Raw genomic sequence first — 22,689 nt, 5'->3', positions numbered from 1 at the left:
TCACACACACACACACACACACACACACACACACACACACACACACACACACTGCTTTCCTCTCTCTTTTTCCACCCTGTCATGTTTTGTCTCTGACACCAAACTCTTAAGGCCCCGGCAGGCTCTATTCAACATAGCGGCCTGAATGAGTGTCTAGTTAAATAATGCAGCCTGCTGGCAGCCTGGCTGGCTGGGCCGAGGAGAGACTCTGGGAGAAGATGGAGGAAGCAGTGGCTCAATGCAACGATACAGACTTGTATTATTTAGCAGTTCTCTGAAAGGCTCGCAAGTGAGACATTCCCAGAATTAAGACCAGGACTCGGTGCGTACGTGTGGATTTAAAGACACAGGCGGGCAACACACACACACACACACACACACACACACACACACACACACACACACACACACACACACACACACACACACACGTAGGTGCTGTAGATCCAATAAATGCTGGCATTCCAAGATTTGAGCTCGATCATGCATGACATATGCCGATGCAGCTGCACTTATATTCTGCACGCACAAATTCAGCCTATATTAACCTGAGGAAGCGCATGTTTGTGTGTGCAGACATGAATGCCGCGCATGCCACTTTGGCTTTTTACGCTCTGCGTTTTAATGACATTTGAAACAGTGTTCCGCACCTAAAAAGGTTAACGTTGGAAGTTGTCACTGCGACTCACTGGGAATATAATTATCTGTTTATGTTTGCGAATGTCATTAAAAGAGGGAGAAGTTGACTTCTCTCTACTAAATCTGTCTTCAGTGACATTTAGTCTTTTTTTCTTTTCTGTCCTTTTTTTTGGGGATTTACGGGCAAACAAGCGTGATATTTTTAATTTGGCGTGTGACAGAATAAAGCAACATTCTCTAGTTGTTGTACAAAAATGAACTACCGCTTCGTGCATTCAGGCTGTACCGATGCAGCCATGTACGTGTTTGCACACGCAAATTCCTCTCGACTTTCCATCCTTAACTCGTTCCCATCCTCAGACATGCCTGTAACAATCTGTAAGATGCAGCTTATACGTGCACTCCTCCCAACATGGGAAGCCATGAACTCTGCGAGAACGTCTATTATGCAAGACCCATTTAAAGCTGGCTCGCTGAGCACCACACATCTTGCCCTAACATCCTTAAATAGGGCAATGCATAGCATGACACATGGATATGTGGTTGCATGAGAGCCAGAGGAAATCAAAGTCATGCTTGTTACTCAATAAGCACGCACAAACTGGAAATGGTTGCTTCTTTTAGAAGTTCCCGTGCTAAATGGGTGTTATATGAGAACAGTGTTTTATTTACCAAGTTCAATTCAAAGGCTTTTGTTTTCCAAAGCCTCTTTTTTTATTTTATTTTATTGGCCTTGTCGTACAGTGGAATGAAAATGGAAAAAGTCTTTAAGATGCTTTTGATTAAATATTTTGAATTGTTTACTTCAAGGCAGCAACGTTGAACTTTTTGACAAGTTATTGATATTTACGCTCTTGATAGAAGGACTGGGATAAAGGGTTAAAATTCCCCTTCGGAGACCATCTGGGGTTCTTCTGCGGCAGATGTATTCACCGTGCAAAGCCTTTAAACTGAACATATACTGCAGCGGTGTCTCTTAAAAATTCATTCGAGTGCTGCAGGCGGGTTGTTTCATGCTATGTGGGATGTCGTCCTGGAACAGGCTCTCAGTGAATGAAGCCTCTTTGGAGCTCCATGTTGCTGCCTCTATTACATGTCTCTACTGATGCCGCACAAATTGTTCTTTTTAGAAATGGACTTGTGTCAGGTTAAACGCCTTAAATGATAAAGCGCCAAAGATATGAATATACTCTCAGTTCCTCTTCCTCTTGGTTATTTAAAGGAACAGTGTGTAAGATGAAGTGGCATCTAGCGGTGGATTGATAGGAAACTCTTATTTTAACTGTAGCAGAGTCTGATAGTCTGCACCTGCACCTGCCCGGTCCTGGTTCTGGTCCTCCTGGGCCTCCCTTCCCTCCAAAGGGCTCAGCAGTACGGCCTGGGCCTCCAGCATTAAGAATAGTTATATATAGAGAGCCGGTCTTCTCGCTGATGGTCTCATATACTTATGTGGGTCATGTAGAGGCATCAGTATTAAATTGAGACTGTTTCATAACCAGTTAACAGTTCCCCGCAGTAACTTTCAAACAAGAAGTAATATGCTAACTACCATTTGTACTCTTCGATGTCATTGGAACTATTTGTGTTCTAAAATCTTTCACTAAACACTTCAGACCTGTTTCATGCTGATAAACAGAAACCCATTCAGCTTAAATCACGTTAATACCACTTTGTTTTTGGTATCCCGAGTCACCGGGCTTAAATGAACTTGATGATGGACTGACTCAAATATTTCTCCATGCTAACCCAACATGTTTATTGTAACAAATGGGCACCATCTGTAGATATCTATGATACAGCACAATTTCATAATTCATAGCCGATGTATTCACTGCTGAGTCCTGTGGCTCTATTGGCGGCGAGGCCATGAACCCAAAAAGCAGAGAGCTGAGTCATTCCAGCGAGGTGGACACACCTTGTCTATTACTTAAGTCTCTCTTTCGTCATCCTCCCGCTGTTGTCCATCTCTTCACTTTTTATTTATAGACCAGCGAGTCTCTTTCACCGACATGTTTCACCTGCTTGATTTCTGCCCGGGAAAGATTCCAGTGTTTTTATTTCGGGCACTTTTTTTTTTGCTTTTAGTGCCGTGACTGTTCCTGAAGTGGTTTTCTGCATTTGTCCTTCGCTTACCACTCTGTCCGTCCTTTATATAGGTTCTGCTTGCATGGTCCACTCGTTCCTTTTAAACGGCTCATTCATTTTCTAAAAACCAGGGTTAAAGTGGCTCTCCAGCCTGAGTCACGGAGGAGAGGTTTTTTTTTTGGGGGGGGGGGGGGGGGGGGGGGTTTGCCTCCTAAATGTAAGCTGACAACACTCTTTTGATAAGTGCAGTTGGTTCAGAGTTAAATCTGACATTAATGTATCACCCCATCCCTTTCCAAATCTGTCTTTTCATTTATTAGAAGTATTTGCTGTGTATGTTGCAGAAGTTTGACTTTCAGCCTGGTTTCCAGTGAAGCACTGTTCTTCAGTGCCGAGGAGCCGGTCTGTGGTAACAATAAGACCTGACAGCGCTGCCACTGCTCTCACTTTATCAATCCAGACAACCAATTACAATCTCTTATAAGACCCTACAAATGAAAAGTTCCTTTGGCCTCCGGTCTCTTTCTTCGTCTTTTTGCTCCGTCTCTCATTATTTTTTTTCGTTCCGTCTTCTGTCAGCCCACAATTTTTCTATCATTCTACCTTCCTTTTCCTGTCTGTTTGGGAAACAAAAACATCTACGCCGTGGAGCTTGTGAACAACATATTGTAATAAAAACGCCCCACAGGTGTGTGTTTATCCAGCAGCAACGCAACCTGTCGTTCTCTTTTCTTTCTACAGTCTGTCCTTACTCTGCCTGAATTTTTGCTTTTTCCTCCTCCACCATTTTTTTTTTTCTTCCTTAAACAGACACTTGCTTTCGCGGTCCTCTGACTCACTCAATGACTCTTTTCTTTCGTTCCCTCGAGCGCACACAAACATGCATACACACACTCGCTTTATTCCTCCTGGAAGCGATTCGTCTTAACAGGTGGTCATTCAGATTCAAGACCGACGCTGCGGGAGAGGTAGAGAGAAGGGGGGGAGATAAGGCGATACAGTGATTGGGAAGAGAAATGACGTGCTGGGGACATAAAGGGACGTGGACATTATGTACCATGTGATGTACTCTACCTTGCCTCGAGGGTTGAATTCATGATGGTTGTCGCCGTCATCAAGGTAGTACAGTAAGAACACCTGGTGCTTTTGCTTCCATGCAGATTTAGCCTTGATATGCCTTGTTCCTTCACGCTGCTGATGTTGAAACATTCAACCCAGTAAGATTGCCACAGAAAATCTTCTTTTTGAAAATAGAAAAAAGTAATTATGACATAAAACACCTGTTGTCACATCAGTAGACTGGCTTCTACTGCAAGCATTCTTTTTAGACTCATCATATAATGTAAAGCCCATTATTTTAGTGTGTTAATAACACCTGAAATCAACAAATGAATCCATTAACTAAATGATCACGAGTAGCCGTCCTAGTGTCTACACTGACAGCTCACTTTAGCACAGAGTATAGATGAGGGACACATGTGTTGCACCCTGAGAGCATTTAACCGTTAACCCCATTGTCTTGCATCATGTAAGTAATTGCATGGCGGGCTTTAGAGAGCTGACAGCCCAGTCTCTTTACAGTATGTCACACTGCCGAAGTTGAACGTTTAATGACTCTGTTAAAAGGAGAACCCAGTTTGAAGTTAATGTGCTCTGCTGTTGGAACTGCTATTATGGTATTATTGTGTGTGTGTGTGTGTGTGTGTGTGTGTGTGTGTGTGTGTGTGTGTGTGTGTGTGTGTGTGTGTGTGTGTGTGTGTGTGTGTGTGTGTGTGTGTGTGTGTGTGTGTGTGTGTGTGCCGGGGACAAAGAGTTCCCCAACACCATTTGTCTAAGAAGGTGGTGTTTGTTTGTTCCTGATTTGTGTGTGTGTGTGTGTGTGTGTGTGTGTGTGTGTGTCCGTCCGTTTATACCCGGCATTTATCTTTTATGTGCCTGTTTGTGTTTTTATGTGACACTTCATATCCCCGTCCATTTATCCTTTTTTTTATCTGTCCTACAGAAGCATTACTGTATTGCTTCTGTCGAACTATACATCATCTTCCCTCCCACGTCCGTGGGCAGCAAACGGGAACATCGTTTTTCATATGAAGTGCTTGCGATTCGGGCCCCTCCAACTCCCGTGTTGCCGCCCTGCTCTGGTGTCCTCGAGCAGGACTCTGAGTCCCAGCCAGCCTCGAGGGTGCTCTTGCTCCCATATTTCAATGCAGTGGGGAATGAAGAACCAGTCTGCCTCCTTGGGGATCAGAAAACTATGCCGAAAATCTCTGCTACAGGTAGACATACCTGTATTTTAATTTTACATTTGCTACTTTAAGCCGTTTTAAACTGATCTCAAGCCTCTGTTCTTTACTCTTAGATAGTTAGATATCCTTTCATCATCATCAGGACAGTCGACTTATTTTATAGGTACTTTACTTTATGGGTTTATTTTTAGGTATTTTCGGGCAAGGTCAAGTCTCAAGTCACTAAAGGGATAGTTTGGGTGTTTTGAAGTGGGGGTGTATGAGGTTCTTATCAATAGTCAGTGTATTACCTTCAGTAGATGACAGTTTGAAGAAGCAGACAAGAGTTACCACACAGAAGCAATGCAATGTCCCGTTGTGGACGGGGGCGCAGCAAAACATTATACATCAGTTTAAGTAAACCAAAAATTTGGATCTTTTTTTTGCCAGTTTACTTTGCGGCAAGACAGCCGTTTCTAATTAGTAATTTAAGTTGTTCGTCTCCATCTATGAAAAACCACAGTATTCTATCCTTGCAGAACAGGGGTGTGCTGGTCTACCGCTGCCTCGGTCGGTTAGTTTGTTTGTGTAGTTGTGTGACTTTGATAAATTACGAACTAACGCTCTAAAACACAAGTCACACTATAACACAAATAAACTAACAGATTAAGACAGCGACTCTCACGTACTGTAAGGTAAATTTATTTATTTTTTCTTCGATGGAGTCTCGTGGCTTTGGGCTTTGAGTACATTGCTTTGCTTCTGTGCCCCCGTCTCAAGTCACTACTCGAGTCACAGGTCTTCCTAAGCCATTCTCCAATTACTGAGGCATCCTATTCATGTCTTGAGTCTTTCATTGAGAAAAATCTGAGTCAACGTCTGTTGACACAGATCCAAGTCAAATCTCAAATCAGTGAAAAAGTCTCTCAAGTCAAAGCTCAGGTCCTTGAGGGCAAATCCAGGAAATCCAGCGAAATGGGAAGTCATGCTGTCGGGTCCAAGTCAAGTCTGAAATCATTGCCACAAATCAAACTCAATCTCAAAGTCTCTCGTCTGTGAAAGCAAGTCACAAGTCTGAAGTCCTTAAGGCAAGTTCAGGTCAAGTCCCAGGTCATTGAGGGCAAAACCAAGTCATGTCACATTTAGTAGCAAACTGAAAGTCTGGATGCATGTCCTCCAGCTCTTCATTACACATGTTCTTATTAAGCTGTGGTAATAGTGGTTTCCACACACTGCAGGTGTGATCAAGTCCCTTTAATGCAAAGGATATTCTAGCTGTATGGCTCTGCAAAGGCTGCCTGTAGCTGTCTCCATTATTTATTATTTGATACTAATGTTTTTAACTTTCAACTCCTGTTTTAATTATGAATTCAAGTCTCCATTCTCTAATTTTTGCCAAAGTCTCAAAGCTTCAGCCCCGTTATATCTTCTACTTCCTTTCTCACTCAGTCATTCTTATCTTCAGGCCGTTTGAAGTCTCAGTTCCTCCTCCGCTCTCCTGTTGTATAAGACGGATAATGGATGGACAATGGTTGTCCTAGTGGAGCGTCAGGGGCCTGGGTTTATCCCCGTCTTGGTGCTCTGTCTTCGGGCAGGTTGAGCCTCCTGAGCCCCTGTGTTCTGCCGTGACGTCGCCTGGCTGATGAGTGGCCCCCGCAGGTCTCGGTGAGGACAGCCAGTGCCTGAGCTAATCCTGCCTCGAGGCTATAGACCCAACCCGAAGACGAATTACGAAACAAGCCGCTCTCACTGGGAGGGGATTTCAGTCGTCTGTGTTTGTAGCGATATATACTTGTGTGCGACATTGTATATCGGTGAGCTGCGTTCCAGCAGAGACGGATGCCTTTGCCCGTGACAGAATGTAGTACACTAAGTCTGCCTTTCCTCTCAGTTCAGGAGTGACACATTTAGTTCTAGCAGTCGGAATGAAAACGGTGGAAGCCATTTGAAGTGTCTTCATGTTGCCGTCCACCACTATACTTGACCCGAGTCAAGCAGTCTCTTCCTTCAGTGTCCTCCTTTTTGTCTCCGTGCCTCACCCTTGTGTATCAAGCAAGGCTGAACATAACACGAACCAGAGAAAGATGAGACAGTGGGTGAGACAGTGAGAGAGGGAGGGAGAAATGGACGCTCACACTTTTAGATATACTTTAGACCACCTCCTGCGCCCTCACATGAAGGCAGTCAGACACACGCAGCACCGACACACATGATATTAAAATAGATATTTTTAAGTCAAAGACTCACTCTTCCCATAATGCATTCTGCAGCCTGAAAACCTTCATAAAGGAGTCGTTTCTAAGAGAAAAACACAGATGATGTTTTCCACTGTTGCTCCGTTTCTCCCAGCAGAGTGCTTTCTAGACCATGAGAGTTTGCCAAAGTGAAAGGTTTGAATTTCAAGACATCAAGATAGCCTTTTCTCCGTTACTTGGGCCCTTTTTGTGCCTTCTAGTGGTAATTGATCCAGTTATTTTTTTTCTTCTTCAGTTTTTATATATAGTCTACTCTTTTCAGCATGCTCTTTGATATTTTTCTGCCCTCTCCCATATGTTCTCATTTTTACATCAAAGCCATCACGTTGCCTTGTTCAGTTGCCCTGCGCTTAACACTGTGAAGCTCTGGGTTCCCCTCGAGCTTCAGTTTGGACTCGGGGAGAGCACGTCAACTTTCTGCTCGTTTTCAAAATAGATTTCCAACAAAGGTTGACATAGTTTTTAGGTTTTCTTACACAGTGAATTTACTTGGTTAGGCTCAGGAAAACATTGTGGTATGGTTTAAAAATAAGTACATTTGTGAAATAAAATAACTGTTTGTTTCATAACAGGCGTTTGTAAAGTCTGTGGGTCGTCAAAACACAAGCGACTAGATGTTCACTACTTTTATTCACATTCTCTTTACATAAGATCGACATTTAATGTGAAAGTAGACCGTGGTCTTGTACTCATTATGCATCGTCCGTCATCTGCTATCTATTAGTGATGAAAGTCAGCCACGTCTTGTCCTAAATTGGGCTGAGGCCAAAAAGACAAAAAAATCCCACAAAAAAACCTGGCTCACAGATCCACATTGTCCGTGTAATGATGGGCAATTATTAATGAAACAAGCTTTGAATTTGGTGTTTAGTAGCTCATGTGTCACGTCTATTAGTCGGAGCCATGGGCAGCAGAGAGGGAGAGCTTTTGTTTCTTTGTCACATGTTCTTTCTCTAACTCCCCTCTTTTCCCCACTCCCGCCCCCCTCTCTTAGTGACCCTTCCTTTGGTTTTCTTTTCTCTCTGTATTCCCCCCCCCCCGTGCCCCCCCAAAGACCCATTAGTCTGTCTAACTAGGCTGTGATTACAGGACTTATGTGTTCAGTGTGTGATCATAGTGCCAACTTTGTCCTCGGAGTCTCTCTCTGTGACTGACTGACTGCTCACTAAGGCACACTGATCCCTCTGTGTATTGCCCCGAGTATTCATTTATTTGCACTTTGTGTGCTCCCCTCTCTTTCTCTCCCCCCCCCCCTCTCTCTCTCTCTCTCTCTCTCTCTCTCTCTCTCTCTCTCTCTCTCTCTCTCTCTCTCTCTCTCTCTCTCTCTCTTCCCCCCCTTTTTTTTTTTTTTTCTCTGTCTCTCTCTTGTCGACTCGACTTTTATTTTTCGTCTTTTCTCTCTTTCAAGTTGGCTCTCTGTCTTGCTTCTCTTCGCCCTCCTCCGCCTCCCACCTCAGCCTTTTCTCAGCGTCTCTCCTCCACCCTTGGCCTCTCCCACTCTAATCTCCTCCAAATGCCAGTATGTTATCAGCGAACCACAGAACCATGCTTTGGGCACCCGGCAGTGTTAACCCAAGAAATACTTCAGTTAAGTGTTTAGTAAAGGACCTCTCATGGTCCAGCGAGGCTTCCTTACACTCACGTGTCACGCCAAGGTGCCGGTGTCTTGCACCCAAAAACGAAGATTGGCCGCTAATGGATTTAGCCAACCAAACTGAGACGCTGAAGAGCAAATTTTCATGAATCTCAAAATAATGTTTATGTAACGTTATTAATATTCCTCCCCTGAGTCGTGGCCTCGGGATGAAAACATAATGTAAAAGAACACATCCAAGAAAATAGTTTTCTCAGTTTTATTTTTGCTGAAAGTAGAACGCGGGTTCGTTTGAAAAGTTCATCCAATGTATCGACAGGCTTGTTTCGACACTCGCTTCTCAGTGCAAGTGTAACACATCAACAATCTTCCCTCCCGTTTGGGTGCATCGGCACATCTTTGTGTCAGAGTCCATAGCCTCCCTGTCAGAGCGTGAGTCAGTGAGGTTACAGTGAGTCACGCTGCGTAGGTTTCCAGTCCTTGCGGCCATGTGCCCGGTTATTAATGTCGATGTGGTTGAATATTTGTCACGTAGCAGTGGGTATGAAATCAAAGTCTTTTTCAAGAACGCCAGCATTGCTCGGGATTAGGAGAAATGGCTTCTTGTCAAGGAGTCTACACTAGACTGTGTCACGCAGGTTGTTTGTAATGGCCCTCACAAGGCTCCTCACATGGTTCAAAGTCAAAGCAGGAACCAAAAGTTAAAGTACATGAGGGAAGGTGTCACTTTTCAAGGGTCTTTACACAGGGTGTTCGTCAAAGTGTTGGACAAAAAAGGTGTAGTCTGGTTGTCAGCCTCATATTGCCTCAAGGCTGTACGTGTCGCGAACACGGCAAGTGTGTGTGTGTGTGTGTGTGTGTGTGTGTGTGTGTGTGTGTGTGTGTGTGTGTGTGTGTGTGTGTGTGTGTGTGTGTGTGTGTGTGTGTGTGTGTGTGTGTGTGTGCGTGTGTTGGGGGGGGGGGGGCGTGCACCGCAGAGGGTCTTTTTAAGACAAGCTTAAAGCATGGGTAACTTTGATGTCAGCAAAATCCTTTGAAAACATGCGGCGGTAATGCAGCTCACCATATGTCGCTACAGATGTTGATATAACGTTATAGATTAGGGTAAATGTGCTGATGATGAAGACTTTCAGGTACGCCGCTGCATACTACTGACTTTGAAACAACGGCCATTCTCGCCCTGACTGCTGAACTGTGGCTTCTTGTTGATATGCCTAGTTTGGTGTGAACAGGGTGCTTAGGTACTCGGTACTCACTGTTATCATTTGCAATGTATTTTTCAGTTGTGGCCGCATTCAGATCTTCTACTTAAGTAGAAGTAGTAGTAGTAGTACTACAACATAACTGAAACTGAATGTTTTTATTATATTATGTAGATAATTCACTTGTTTATGTAATGTCACAAAATTATGAAAATCGACTTCCTCATCCATGGTCGTGAAAACAGACTCAAATATGTATTTTTGCTCCCTGTCCATGGTCCTGAAAATGGACTCAAATCTGTCTTTTTGCTCCCTGTCCATGGTCCTGAAAACGGACTCAAATCTGTCTTTTTTGCTCCCTGTCCATGGTCCTGAAAACAAACTCAAATCTGTCTTTTTGCTCCCTGTCCATGGTCCTGAAAACGGACTCAAATCTGTCTTTTTGCTCCCTGTCCATGGTCCTGAAAATGTACTCAAATCTGTCTTTTTGCTCCCTGTCCATGGTCCTGAAAACAGTCTCATGCTCCCTGTCAACTTGAAAGCTAGCTGAGGGTACTGTTTCTTTCGACTTGTTTTGCAAGCTCCGCGGTTGTGTTTTGCTTGCGGCCCCTGGTGTGTTTTTACTGCCGAAGCCAGCGGATGATGGAAAGCTCTTTGTCCAGCTTAAGTCCTCAACAGATGGTATTAATGCACTTATCAAAGGACACGTTCACCCATGCCAGGTTTTGACAGGCCTGAGTTAGTCTTTAGCGTGCTTTGTTGACATGCACTCATGGCACACTGTTGACAAAGTTATTTATACTGACGAGATAAAATAAATGCAGACTGGCTCTTAAATCCTTCCAAAACTGACCTCTGTGCTTCTGTTTGTGTCCCCCCTCCCTTTTACTTCCTGCAGTGGTGCTGCTGAATTCTAAAGAGACTCAGGCAGAGCTGGGCTGGACGTCCTATCCCCCCAATGGAGTAAGTGTGCTTACTTGCATTTTTCACCTGCTGTCTGTAGGTTTGTTTATTTGTTCGTTCATGCGCTCGGCTACAGAACACAGCTGCTTGCTTAACAGCTGGCCCGCACCACCTCATTTACACCTTTTTTTCACTTTTCATGCTGTGTTTTCCTTTTACTTCGTCTACTCATCGTTCCCTTTCTTTCTCACATCTTCTCCTCTCTCCCAGTCCAGAGCTCATCATTATCATTAATCGATGGTGCTTATGCAGACAAGGCTACTGCGGTGTCCAAACCAGTCACACAGATATTCCTCTCACTATCGATCGCTCGTAAAAAAAAAAAAAAAAGCTTAGCGCTAAGTTATGACTGTAAGACAAAGCCAGGAGGCTTTTTTTTTTTCCTAAAGAGTCTGCCAAAGCACTTTGTCACCCACTTCCCACCTGGAGGCTGGCCTTTACGTGCGCAACACACCCAAGGTGTCTATTATATAAACAGCAGTGTACACATACGCTCTGTTTAGTGTGTAGTTTAGTGTGTTGAGTCACTGTCGCCTCGAGGTGGCTGTCGGGACCACATGCAAAGCTAAATCTAAGATTAATGGACTAGTGTGACTCACCTACGATCCCCAATAGAACCGAGAGAGAACACACTACATCTTGGTAGTAGTGCAGTTTATCACATTACCATCACGGATAATCCATTTTCACTGCCTGGCTTTCTTTGACACACACACACACACACACACACACACACACACACACACACACACACAGATTACCAGAGTGGCTTCTGTCAAGTCAGAGTAATTCTCTGTAATGCAGATGACATGCAGTTGTAATCATTCATCCACTGAACAAATAATTTATCAGATTAAAAGTTTTTTCCACTCATTGAAAGTACATCAATCATATCAACTCTGCCATTGTTGGACATACTTAGGGACTGTAAGTAAATTATTTGCGTGGTGACGGGGGCTGGCTTGCTGAACTTAATGTTTCAATTTATTAAAAAAAGCAAGGACCTCAATACATTTACTCGACCCCCCCTTGAATAACAGAACAATTGCAACACCCTCTCCCAATATCATAAGCTAATATAACAATAGTGGTACAATGCGCTTCTTATGAATGACTTAAAGTAGATGTTTTAACCCACTTTAAATCTTTATTATGTCAATGAAACAATAATTATCATACAGTTGCCAGATTGTTGTTGTTGGGTTGTTGTGACCAAACACGCCTTTATGACCTGTGCAACATACAGAAGCCATGTTTTTGATTTAACTTTAAAAAGAAAGAAATTAAATAAAATATAAATCTGAAATGAGAAGTGCCTGAACCAAAAAGAAGTAAGACTACCCTCCATTCATTAAAACAGAAACGCATTCTGTATAAATCCCTCCACCTCTTAATCATTTATGTACAGTCCCTTAACTGTTGTATGTATCTAGAGGAAGGCTACAGCTGCTCTGAATCCTAAATTCGTCAATTTAATTTTACTTTCAAACAACGTCTTTATTTATTAACCATTTTCAGAGCAAATTGGAACATTCTTGCTGTATGTTTGTTCAAAGGCAATTTGTAAGGAGTGAAAGCATCAGCGTGTAGGAGAAAATATTATAATATAGAATATAAAGCATTCCTCTCTAATGCCATTACCTTCAGTGACAAAGGCGGTGGAGATAAAGGGCTGAGAAAGCGACTCAGGTCTGACCCGTAGCTTCAGACGCAGCACTTTGAGGCTGATGTAATGACCGAGGTTGTGCAGTTTGTCGTTTTCTCTGTGACGTTATTGAAGAATCTGAGTGCCGATGCTTCAGCAGACGCCCCCTGATCAGATTATGTCATTAGACTGTTAACCTGCACTGACTGTGTTCCTTCTTTCTCTGACTTTTGACTTTCTTTTTCATTATCTTTGCTCCCTGCTGCCCACCTCACTTTACTTTGTTTTCTGCCTTTTCACTCCCCCATATTTCTACTTCACTCACTGTTTTTTTTTTTCTACTTGTTTAAATTATATAATCGTACCATCTTGTATGGCCATCCGCCGGACCTCTTGTTCTCCTTTCCTCTTAGATATTTTCTCTCATCCTCCTCACTACACCTCCACCTTTTAATCCTCTTCCCCCCCCCCTGCCTCCATCTCTTTAGTGGGAGGAAATAAGCGGCGTAGATGAGAAGTACAAGCCTATCCGGACGTACCAGGTGTGCAACGTGATGGAGCCCACGCAGCAGAACAACTGGCTGCAGACGGGCTGGGTGGCGCGGCGTGGCGGCCAGCGCATTTTCGTGGAGCTCCAGTTCACGCTGCGCGACTGCAACAGCATCCCTGGCGTGGCGGGCACGTGCAAGGAGACCTTCAACCTCCTCTACGTGGAGACGGACCGGGACCTCGGCGGCGTGACCCGCGAGGACCGCTACACCAAGATCGACACCATCGCGGCGGACGAGAGCTTCACGCAGGGCGACCTGGGCGAGCGGAAGATGAAGCTGAACACGGAGGTGCGCGAGATCGGCCACCTCAACCGCAAGGGCTTCCACCTGGCCTTCCAGGACGTGGGGGCCTGCGTGGCCCTGGTGGCCGTGCGAGTGTACTACAAGCGCTGCCTCGCCACCGTCCAGAACCTGGCGGTGTTTCCCGACACGGTGGCCGAGGCGGCCTTCGCCACGCTGGTGGAGGTGCGCGGCGCCTGCGTCAACAACTCCGAGGTTGACGCCGACAGCCCTCCCAGGATGCACTGCAGCGCCGAGGGGGAGTGGCTGGTGCCCATTGGGAAGTGCAGCTGCAGCGCCGGCTACGAGGAGGGACACAGCAGCTGTGAAGGTAGGAAGTGAAGGAGTCGACGGTGGGGATTGTGAAAAGGGATTGTTTGAGGAAAAGGAGGACTCAAAAAACAAATGAAAGGCATAGAAATGTTTGCAAAGCAGATGTGAAAGTAGTGGAAGAAAAGGAAATCAGCCATCAACTGTGAACAATTTCTCTGGTTTGAGATGGAAGTGAGAACAGCGAGAAGAAGTATCTAACTTTTTAAATGAACTGCTGTGTGTTTTTGAGCCTGGGAAGTTTCTTTTTTACTTGAAACATTTGCAAAAATCTACCAGCAGTGTGATAAATCTTCATGTTAACGGTTTTAGACTTTAGTAGAAATGGTTTCGTAAGATCACTTCTTTCTAACTCCAATAAAGGACAGACAGTAATTACTTTATAAGATGGAGATTTTTGCAGTGAAGCAGAGGAGAGGCAGACGGGCGAGGGAAAGGAGGGGAAGCGGAAGAGACGTCGTAAATGAGAGGTGAGGTCGTTCACGTTGTGAGTGAGTAGAAGAAGACATTAAAAGAACAGAAGGGAGACAAGAGAGAAGAAAGATTGAGCTGTTCAGATGGAACAGATACTGTAAGAGTGAAAGTGATTGCATGTAAGAGAGCGTCGAGACGAGGAGAAAGATGCAGAGCGGACCTCATTTTTTTGAAAAGACAATATAAATGGAGAAAAGCCTCTCTCACTGCCAATAACGGCAATGACATCAATGCTGAGGGCCTTGATCCGTCCGCCATGTTACCTTGTTTCACGCGTACGTCCAAAGAAGTGTTCTCACACATCGCCATGTGAGGCATGGTGTGTGTGAACCGTGAGGGCTGCGACATCTGAACGCCTTGGTGTGTGCGTGCGTGTGTGTGTGAGAGTGTGTGAACACGGTGACTAATGTACTCTTTCTTCAGATGGCTGTGCCCTATTGAGTTTAACACCACAGTCTCTCTAACATTTGCATGTAGTCTGAATGACCTACACACACACACACGCGCAGTCGCATGAAGCATTGTCCGTGTACAGCCGGTGGGTGGCGGGGGGTGTCGCGCTCTGACGTAAACACAGAGGGACGCTATTGGAAAGCCTTTTGTCACAAGCCATTGCTCATACAGCAGCAGTTTGATCGCCCGACTGTTGCTGTTAGCTTTCGCACCCCGTCTTGCAATTGTTGTGCAATGCAGCGTGGGTGTTGTAGTCACTGGACAGCAGACTGCGTGCATCGCAGCGGAGGGCTGGTTTAGTCGGAGCGTTGGACTCTTGAGTCGTTGTTGTTCTGGTACGGAGTTCCGGTTGATTTCTTTTATTGGAAATGATTTAGGTTTACGTACACAACGAAACTACTTGGTTAAGCCAAAGAAAAGACTGTGGTTGGGGTTAAAATAAGTATGTTTGCTACATAACATAACTATTTGTTACATAACTGGCTTTGGTAAAAGTCCGGAAGTTGCATAACAAAACTACGGTAAAAAAAACAACAACTTGGTTTCACATGGGACTTGAACACGGCCCAACTACCACTTTCTCGCTGTTTATTCTACGTCAGTTGACTGTCTAATAGTGACGTCTCAGACACTAAAGAAGAACAAGAGAAAGAGAAAAAACTGCATTTGTATTGAAGCTGCCTCTGCCCTTTTTGTAATTCCCAACAATGCGTTGTCTACAATAAAAGCTGAGCTGGGCACGATAAACTTCTGACAGAACCAACAGACGCTGAGAGCAGAGGAACGATCAGGAAACGCTGGAGGGACGGAGGTGAGGAGAGGAAAATGTGTGATTTCTAACGGTGACAGGAGAATGCAAAACGTTTATAGGAAAAGCAGGACTAAAGGGGGAATAGAGGACGGACCGGGCTTATTGCCAAAGAAGCGAGCAGACAAGGATGGTAAAGTCCAGTGGGGGGGGGGGGGGGGAAGAGAGAGATCATCTGCATCTTTGGCGCTCGGCCTTCCCTGGGTACAGTTTAGCGAGTAGCAGGGTGGTCTCCTAGGTGACAGGGCCTGTCTTGTCCCCCCCAAGATCCACACACACATTAATATATATACACACACATACTTCTCATTTGGTGCCTCATTTCTCAGTTCAGCTGTAATGGTATGAATATGCAGCCCCAACCCCGACATCTCCCACTGCACCAGAGCTATTGATCAGCCGTAATGCTCCACTAAACTGAGGAATTGCGCTGGGACTGCTCATACACACATTCAGTGGCACTCTGCGGTACACACACACACACACACACACACACTTGGGTTAATTTCACCCTGTGTGTGGACAAGAAAGAGTGCGATAACAGCCGTGTGTTTTCACTGCTTGTGTAAGCGCCTCTGGGGACACAATAACATAACCCCGTAATGTTCAGCTAATTTCTCTGTGTGTGTTCGTAACTACGTCTTATTTACTCCCGGGGCTAATTGTCTAACTTGAGTGAATGCAAATGCACTCGGCGCAGGTCGATGGTATCGAACGGCCGGTGAGTAGCTATTGATAATGGTGTAAGCAGATAGTGTCGTGCAGGAGAGAAGAGGATTATTTCCACACGCCATGTAACAGTCACGCCAGACCCAGGCAGCACCGGATTACTTCAGATTACAGCAGCTGTTGCCGTATTGTACCATCTGTATTTTCATGCAGATAAAGTTATAATTGCTCGATTGCTGACTGACTGGAGTTAACTTAATTTAACAAGAAGATACAGCAGAAAGTCCAGACAAAGCCTGTTTGCTTGTGATACTTCCCCAAATACTCCCAGGATGTAAATATGAGATGATGGTTTTATGTTATTTTGCATATTTATGTGGAGTCATCTGAAGAATGACTTTGTAGTTCCCAGGCACACATGTTTATATATTTTTTTCAGGTTTTTCAAAGATGTGTTTTTACACTGCCTCTATATTTATGGGATTCACAGGCAGGGATCATTCAGCATATATAATATTTTAATTTTATTAGCCACGACACACATTGCAAGGGGGCGCCACCGCACATGCATTCCACTCTGGATAAATAATTGTATTACAACAGATTGAAATGTGGAACTTTGGTTGAGCACAACAAACGATCCTAAATCCATTCCCCTGATATATGCTGGGATTCTTGTCATGTTTATGTTCTTCATAAATAAGCAAAACTGACGCAAACACAAATGCGTAGTAACCATTGGGTACAAAAAAACCTGCACAAGAAACATTAAAAAGAGGGGTAACACCATCTATATGTCTTCAATGCATTATAAACCTACTCATAACATGTTATAATCGGCTTATAGCCCTCTGTTATTATAGTTTAGTTATTATCACTCTTAACTAGTCATATTGCTTTATCACAAACAATTTAAAAGTTTATAATGAATAATAAGGTCATGTATCTGAATAATTCATTATTGCTGGTCACTCACTGACATCTTGTTGTTGTTGCGTGGATCATAGTGTTATAATAATCCATTATACATTTTTTCTAATGCATTATAATGTAATCACGAGTTACTAAGTGGTCGTTGTTTACTTTAAGTAAGGTGGAAAAATTGATGCAAGAACACAAAACATAAAATTAATTTCCACTTTACTTGAAGCAAACAGTGACCACAGTAACTTATAATCACATTGTAATGCATTATAGACATGGATGTTATTGAAAGTGTAAGTGGTTTTGGATTTAAATCTGTGAGCAATATGAGCTTTTCAATCCTCCATAAACTATAGAACGAAAAAAAATCATGGAGTCTAAAATGAATGAGACACACTTAATCCCTGCTGCTGAGGATACTGGGAGACTGCGGCGGCACTCGACCAGATTCTAATTGTGAACGTGAAGAGGAGGGTAAATGTGAAGGAGGCTGTTATTGAAAATTAGCATATGCGCCCACTCAGCTTCCTCTTGTATAATAAAGGTGGAGAAGTGGGGAAGAAGAAACTATACATTACTATACATCTCGACCCCGAATGCAGTCACACATTTGTGCAACGCGTACTTGCGGCGATGACCACACACAGGCACGTGTTCTCCAGTCTCATTACGGAACGCCGCCAGCAGGAACAGGCCGATAGGGGAAATAAATGATGTAATAATTCACCTCGCAAATGCTTTGTTTCATGCATGTTTGTGCGTGTGTGTTTTTCGATCCCATTCGTGAGCTCCATCCTGTTCTAATTAAGGCAGGCAGCTCTTTCTATATAATTACAACGTGTAGCGCGCGCCTTCAGCAGACTCCTATTATCTCTGTTTGCCGCGCCACAATCCGGGCTCCAGGCACATTCGCCACCCTGCTATTCCTTTCCTATTGCTCTCCTTCCCTCTGTAATTTACTACACGCCTCCCCTCTCTTCCCTTTACCCCCCCCCCCCTTCTATATTTCCCTCATCCATTTACCCCCCATGCATTCCCCTATTCTACGAAAAAGTGTGCGCTTAATTTTAATGCTACCGATCTCAGCGGTGCTTCATGACTTCCTCCTAAACCTCCGTTAGTTTGCTTCCTTCCTTGACGTCCTCGCGTTCGATATCCACTCAAACTTGCTGCTTCTGTCTCTCCACCCCTCTCACCCTGCCCCCCCCCCCGCAGAGACCATGTGGCAGGGTGAGACGGGGTGAGGCGGTTTATACAGGCTGAAATCTGCTGGAGAAGCTTCGAGATTCATCCGATGTGTGTGAGAGAGAGAGATAGATAGAGAGCGAGTGTCTGTGTGCATTCGTGTGTGCTCAAAATTTGGCCTCAGCACCCAATCATATGTTTTCTGAAGTCGCTCCCTCTGTCGCACTTGTCTCTCCCCCGTCGTCACTTCTTGTCATGTCCTCATCAACCCTCCCTCACTCTTTTTTCTTCTTTTTTTTGTCTCAGACATTTCCTCCTATTTTTCTCCTTTGACTTTTATTTCCTTAAACCTCCCTCTCCTCGTTTCCCTCCAACCGATTTATGCCTCTGTTATATATACGAAAGCCCCTCTAAGCCGCTATCACCTACCGCCCCCCCCTTCCCTCTCCAGCTCCTCTTTCATGCCCCTTCTGTCTTTTATCACACTCCCTTTTACTTTATACCAGCTCCTCTTGGTTCGGTGCCACCCCTGCCCATCTGGTCCTCCTCCCCCCTCCCTCCATCCTGCTCTCCATCTCTCTCTCTCCTCACCAGCCACGTCACCCGCTACTCTTAGTCATCTCGCTCCCCAGCTTTCATTTTAAATAATTCACATTCTCCTGGGAGACAAATGTGTTCCTTTGAGGCCGGCGTCTGACGTATTTATTTAGCCGGCCAACACGGTCGAGACGAAGCGAATACACACTCGGACCAACAAACATTGGCACACACTCGCCTGTATGCGCGCGCTCACTCACAGAAGGACCATTAAAATGTCCCTCGGTTATTGAAAATGTGAGCTGGAGGGAGGCCAAGCATTCGCCATTCATCCTTTCCCCTGCTTTCCTCCACCTATGGGAGAATGAGGCAAGGAAAGAGAGGACGGCAGCAAAAGGGAAAAAAGAAGCCGTTCTGGGTATGGAAGGAAACAAACACGTTAAGAGGAAGATGAGGAGGGAAGAGGACACTCAGTGTTGCACAAAAGAGCAGTCAGAGAATTCCAGTGGTCGCTGTTTGCTGCGCTCAAGAGCCGGATGCATAAAATATGAGTTGTAAAAGCGGAGGATGATTTCAAACGCACACAATGGTGGTGTGGAGAGATGGCTGTGAGAGATGGGGAGGTGGATGAGAGAGAAGAAAGAGGGGAGTGTGGGTAATGTAGATGGGGAGGTTGGGAGCAAGGAACTGAGGGAGTTGAAGGATGCGGAAGAGAGGGGGGAAAAGTGCAACGTGTCACGGGGGGGGTTATGAGGAGTAGAAGAGAATGGAGAAGAAGAGAGCAAAACCAGGAACAGAAAAGGATGGGGGGGGGGGGGGGGGGTTGGCCTCAGGCAGAATCAGTGAGAAGGTGGGATAAACCCGCAAATTACAACCTCCGTCCGTCCCGCTCCTCGCTGCCTCCCTCTCGCCACTTTCAATCTTTCACACCAGACTCATGAATTAAATACAGCCGACACGAACGCATCAAAGTTGGAAAAGGTTGGCATCCGGCTTAATCATGTTGCTAACTCATCCGACATGACGGCCTCATTGCTCTCTACCTCACTCGCGACCACTGAGCTGAGTCAGACATTCAGTTAAGGAGGGGAAATATCCTGAAAGAGGAGCTCTGTGGGCTGAGTAAGTGACGGGTATGATGTTAGAACGGCATAAAAAGAGATGAGACGGACTTTTCTTTCCCCTTTTTTTTTCTTCTCTATTTTGTTTGTTTTACACGTTCATAATCCTTCTAGGAGCACTACTATACTGCCACAATGGACCAAAACATGTGGTTGGGGAGTTGAAATGAGTTGCTCTCATTTTAGTTGCTTTTGATTTGATCAGCAGGTAAAAACCTCAAATGTAACCAAGCTTTGTGAGGAATGTGGATGCATCACTGTGAGGAAATTGTGTTATTCAGCAGTAAACAGAAATCATGTACAGAGGGGACAATAGAGAGTGAATCAAAATGGAACAATGATGGAAGATTAACGGCGCAGCTGATAAATGCACTTTTCTTTAGCTCACCCTAGGAGGCGTATTTTACCTGACTTCTGGTGTGCATGTTTTTACAAAACATCAATACCAAATAAACCATTTAAAAAACAGTTGGATTATGTGAAAAATGCAGCAGCCGCGAAGCTGAGAACAGATTTTTTTTTTTATTGGTGACTTTGTAAATATGTGGTTTTCAGTAGACGGTGAGGGACAACATCCATGTTGATATAAAGGCATATGAAGATGGAGGTTGATGGGGGATGAAAGTGCAATAGTTACAGTTCGATAAGGCCCATACAAGGTCATTCGTTTACACGGAAGGTGCAGAAAGAAAAACTTGTGTCATTTATGTCGAGTCAAATGGCCGTTCACACTGGTGACTTCGGGCTCACTGATAAGGCGCAGATTGTGAATCACGGGTGAACCACTCCGAGGGTTGGGTGAGGACACGCTGCCTCTGAGCCTGAAAGTACATTCTCAGTCTGAATGTTGTCGGCCTGTGTCGGTCTGCGTGTCCTGACGCGACACAGCAGAGCGACGCCGGTGCCCAAGACGGCTTACAAGTGTTTCTGTGTTCTTGCGCGCAAGAAAGTGTGTCATGTAGTTCTCTTTCTCAGGTAGAGCGGGGACACTGGGAGTTCCACCGAAGACGCATGCACGGATACAAAGGGCTGGGTGTCTGATCGAATTTCCCCAGTTTTCTGATATATTAGTAATATAAGTGAATGAGTAAATTAGTGAATATAATCAGTAGGTTGTGAAAGTGCACTATGACATATTTGATCTAATTGTATTTTTATATATTTTTATTTATTACATCTACATTGAATATTTGTGATCAGTAGTTTTCAGTAGGTTGATCTTATCTGTTGTGATCAAATTAATTCATTTATAATTTATTTATTTTATATTATATATGTATATTTTTTTCATTTAATTACATTTACATTTTAATTTTCAAGGAAATCTGCTGTTAAAAACATAGAAAATATAATAATAATATAATAAAATAATCGTAATCTCAATATTGACCAAAACAATCCTGATTATGATTTTTCTCATAATCGAGCAGCGATCCCAACGGATCCACACATTTGCATGCCACCTGGCTGCCATTCATGTGCGTCCCTCGTCCTCCTGTTAAAAGTGATATATTATAGGTGAGAGGGCACTGTCGAGCAATTGCCCCGCCGTCCCACAATCACCTCTCTCCATCCCCATTCAGCCTCCAGTAATAACTTTCCATCTGCTCAAAATTGATGTGAGATCAGTCTATAGATCTGTCTGCCCCCACTTAACCCCGGAGAAACGCACTTATTCCGTTCGAAGTGCTCAAAAGGCGACGAGCGCGCTGATGCACGCGCGCGCCCTCATTCATAAGTACGTCCTAACAGGCATGGCATTGAAGCGGTAATCATTTTTGGCACGCAGGTGTCACCGTGGTCACAGGAGGGAAATGACAAAATAATATTGCGATATTTTGTCTCGAAGTGCGAAGTCAAAGGTGAATGGATTTGCAGAATTAGACTTGAAGATTCTTTGTTAAACTCGTTGGACCAGCTCAACCAGTTCCAGCGCGTTTTTCTGGCATTTAACCAGTTTACATTGTCCACATGTCATTACAAGAGTCGTTTCACTGTGCAGTTGTCATGCATTAGAACTAAACCTTGGATATCACAAACCTGTCCCCCATTATTTGTGCAATTGTACAAAGGTTTGTGTTTGCATGTGACAGGCTGCAATGCCATCCCTGTTTGCTGCCACTCTGCGTATGGACTGTGTGTGTGTGTGTGTGTGTGTGTGTGTGTGTGTGTGTGTGTGTGTGTGTGTGTGTGTGTGTGTGTGTGTGTGTGTGTGTGTGTGTGTGTGTGTGTGTGTGTGCGTGCCGGCTGTTGTCTCTGTATCCACAGCTCGGCTGAGGGCCCTGCCGTGAGGACAGTGCCCCGCCCCCTCCGCCTCCCCCCCCCCCTTCCCCTCTGGCTGCACAGCAAGCTTGTCACGCCAGCCTGTGCCAGCTCGGCTTTCCATCCCCCTGCCTTCCTCATTTTGTTGTCATTTGTCATCACCCTCCGCTCCCCCCTCCCCTATCACGCACCCTCCCCATTTCGTACACGCCGATACACATCCCGATGAAAAAGGGATGGCGTTTCCAAGGGGACACCTGCGCCTCTGTGCTCCAAATCCCCCTCCCCTCTTCCCCCTCCCCACCTTCTCATATGCGTGTAAATGCACGCCGCAACTTCTTCTTGGTCACGCACGAGGCCCAAGCAACAAACCAACGCCACATATGCACACCCAGACACAGGCTTACTCCCACTCGCTCACAGGCTCATGTGTGTTATTTGTCCATAACCCACTCCATCTGTTTCTGTCTTCTGCCTACCACTCAGAG

General features: G+C 44.8%; 1 protein-coding gene across 4 annotated transcripts in view; it reads left to right on the top strand.

Annotated features, from left to right (window-relative positions):
- Positions 1-22,689, top strand: part of LOC137872838 (ephrin type-A receptor 7-like) — a 148,958-nt gene that overhangs the window by 25,280 nt on the left and 100,989 nt on the right. For 3 of the 4 annotated variants that reach the window (XM_068711306.1, XM_068711304.1, XM_068711303.1), the window contains exons 2-3: positions 10,899-10,963; positions 13,097-13,769. In XM_068711306.1, the coding sequence (XP_068567407.1) occupies positions 10,899-10,963; positions 13,097-13,769 (738 nt within the window). Of the gene's footprint in view, positions 1-4,928; positions 5,001-10,898; positions 10,964-13,096; positions 13,770-22,689 lie in introns of those variants that run through there. The other variant, XM_068711305.1, reaches the window with a different exon arrangement.

Source organism: Cebidichthys violaceus, unplaced genomic scaffold (genome assembly GCF_023349555.1).
Source record: "Cebidichthys violaceus isolate CVI_PGR_0920_01 unplaced genomic scaffold, fCebVio1.0.p SCAF_16, whole genome shotgun sequence".
NCBI lineage: Eukaryota > Metazoa > Chordata > Actinopteri > Perciformes > Stichaeidae > Cebidichthys > Cebidichthys violaceus.
This window is presented reverse-complemented; position numbering and strand designations above follow the sequence as displayed.